The 1,040-nt window shown below is 68.5% G+C and overlaps 1 protein-coding gene across 1 annotated transcript in view; it reads left to right on the forward strand.

Annotated features, from left to right (window-relative positions):
* The first annotated feature begins 496 nt into the window (after nt 1-496).
* The window catches only part of LOC127751650 (tubulin beta-3 chain-like), a 16,056-nt gene continuing 15,512 nt past the window's right edge, over nt 497-1,040 (forward strand). The window contains exon 1 of the mRNA XM_052275507.1: nt 497-800. Coding sequence (XP_052131467.1) covers nt 744-800 — 57 coding nt within the window. The 5' untranslated portion in view covers nt 497-743. The remainder of the gene's footprint in view (nt 801-1,040) is intronic.

Consider the following 1,040-nt stretch of genomic DNA (forward strand, 5'->3'; position numbering starts at 1 on the left):
GGGCTGTTTGACCTCTAGCCCCCCGCCCACGCGGGCCCACGCGTCGACGCGCCGCCCTGCAGTCTTGGGCACAACGACTGTCTGGACCGTCCGTCACGTGTCCATGCGGCATGTCCCCGCCTCGCTTCCATGACGTCAGCCGCTGCTGCCCCCGGCGGCGCCGCCCCTGTCGGTCTGCGTACGCCGCGACGCTCCCGAAACTGAAACAGCTGCGCGAGACAATAAGTCCATGGCTGGTGTGGTGGACCGGCGGACCCGCATGTGGACCAAAGCCATCAAAGATGAGTGGACAGATGGATGGATAGATTGAGACTAGGATAGCTGGGTACATGGAAGTCCGGATAGATGGATAGATCCCGCTACATGGGCCTCGGCAGCAACATCGACGGCGAGCATGGCTGCCTCGCCCCGGCCCGGTGCTGCACCGTCGTGGCGTGGCGGGGCGCGCCGGGCGCGGCGGGGTGGGGCCCGGGGGCTTGGAGCGCCGCCGCCGCTGCCGTTGCGCCGCGCCGGCCGGCAGTCCTAGCCCGTCTCGCCTCGTGCCCGAGTGCGCCGTGCTGCAGCGCCGTCGTCCCGCCGTCCAGAGCCGCCGCCTCCACGCCTGCTTGCGCCGAACCGTCCGGTCCGCCTCGATCCCACCCGCCGACAAGCAGGTCGCCGTCCAGGACAACCCTGCGACCGTCCATCGGATTGACGCCGAGGCCAACACTCTACGACCGTCAAGGATATCCTCAGCAACAACCATGAGGGAGATCGTCCACCTGCAGGCCGGCCAATGCGGCAACCAGATCGGCTCCAAGGTAAAGTATGTCGTGTGCGTCGAGTCCTCGCCAACCGAAGTCGCCCGGCCAGCCGCACAGCTCTGTGGAGCCGGTGGCCTACCCTACCCTGACGCCCGGCCCGTCACACACCTCTGTGGTGCTGGTGACCTACCCTACCCTGACGCCCGGCCCGTCGCACAGCCCTGTGGAGCCGGTGGGCTACCCTACCCTGACGCTCGGCCCGTCGCACAGCTCTGTGGAGCCGGTGGCCTACCCTAC

The sequence above is a fragment of the Frankliniella occidentalis genome, unplaced genomic scaffold (genome assembly GCF_000697945.3).
Source record: "Frankliniella occidentalis isolate FOCC.00 unplaced genomic scaffold, Focc_3.1 Scaffold8, whole genome shotgun sequence".
In the NCBI taxonomy this organism is placed as follows: domain Eukaryota; kingdom Metazoa; phylum Arthropoda; class Insecta; order Thysanoptera; family Thripidae; genus Frankliniella; species Frankliniella occidentalis.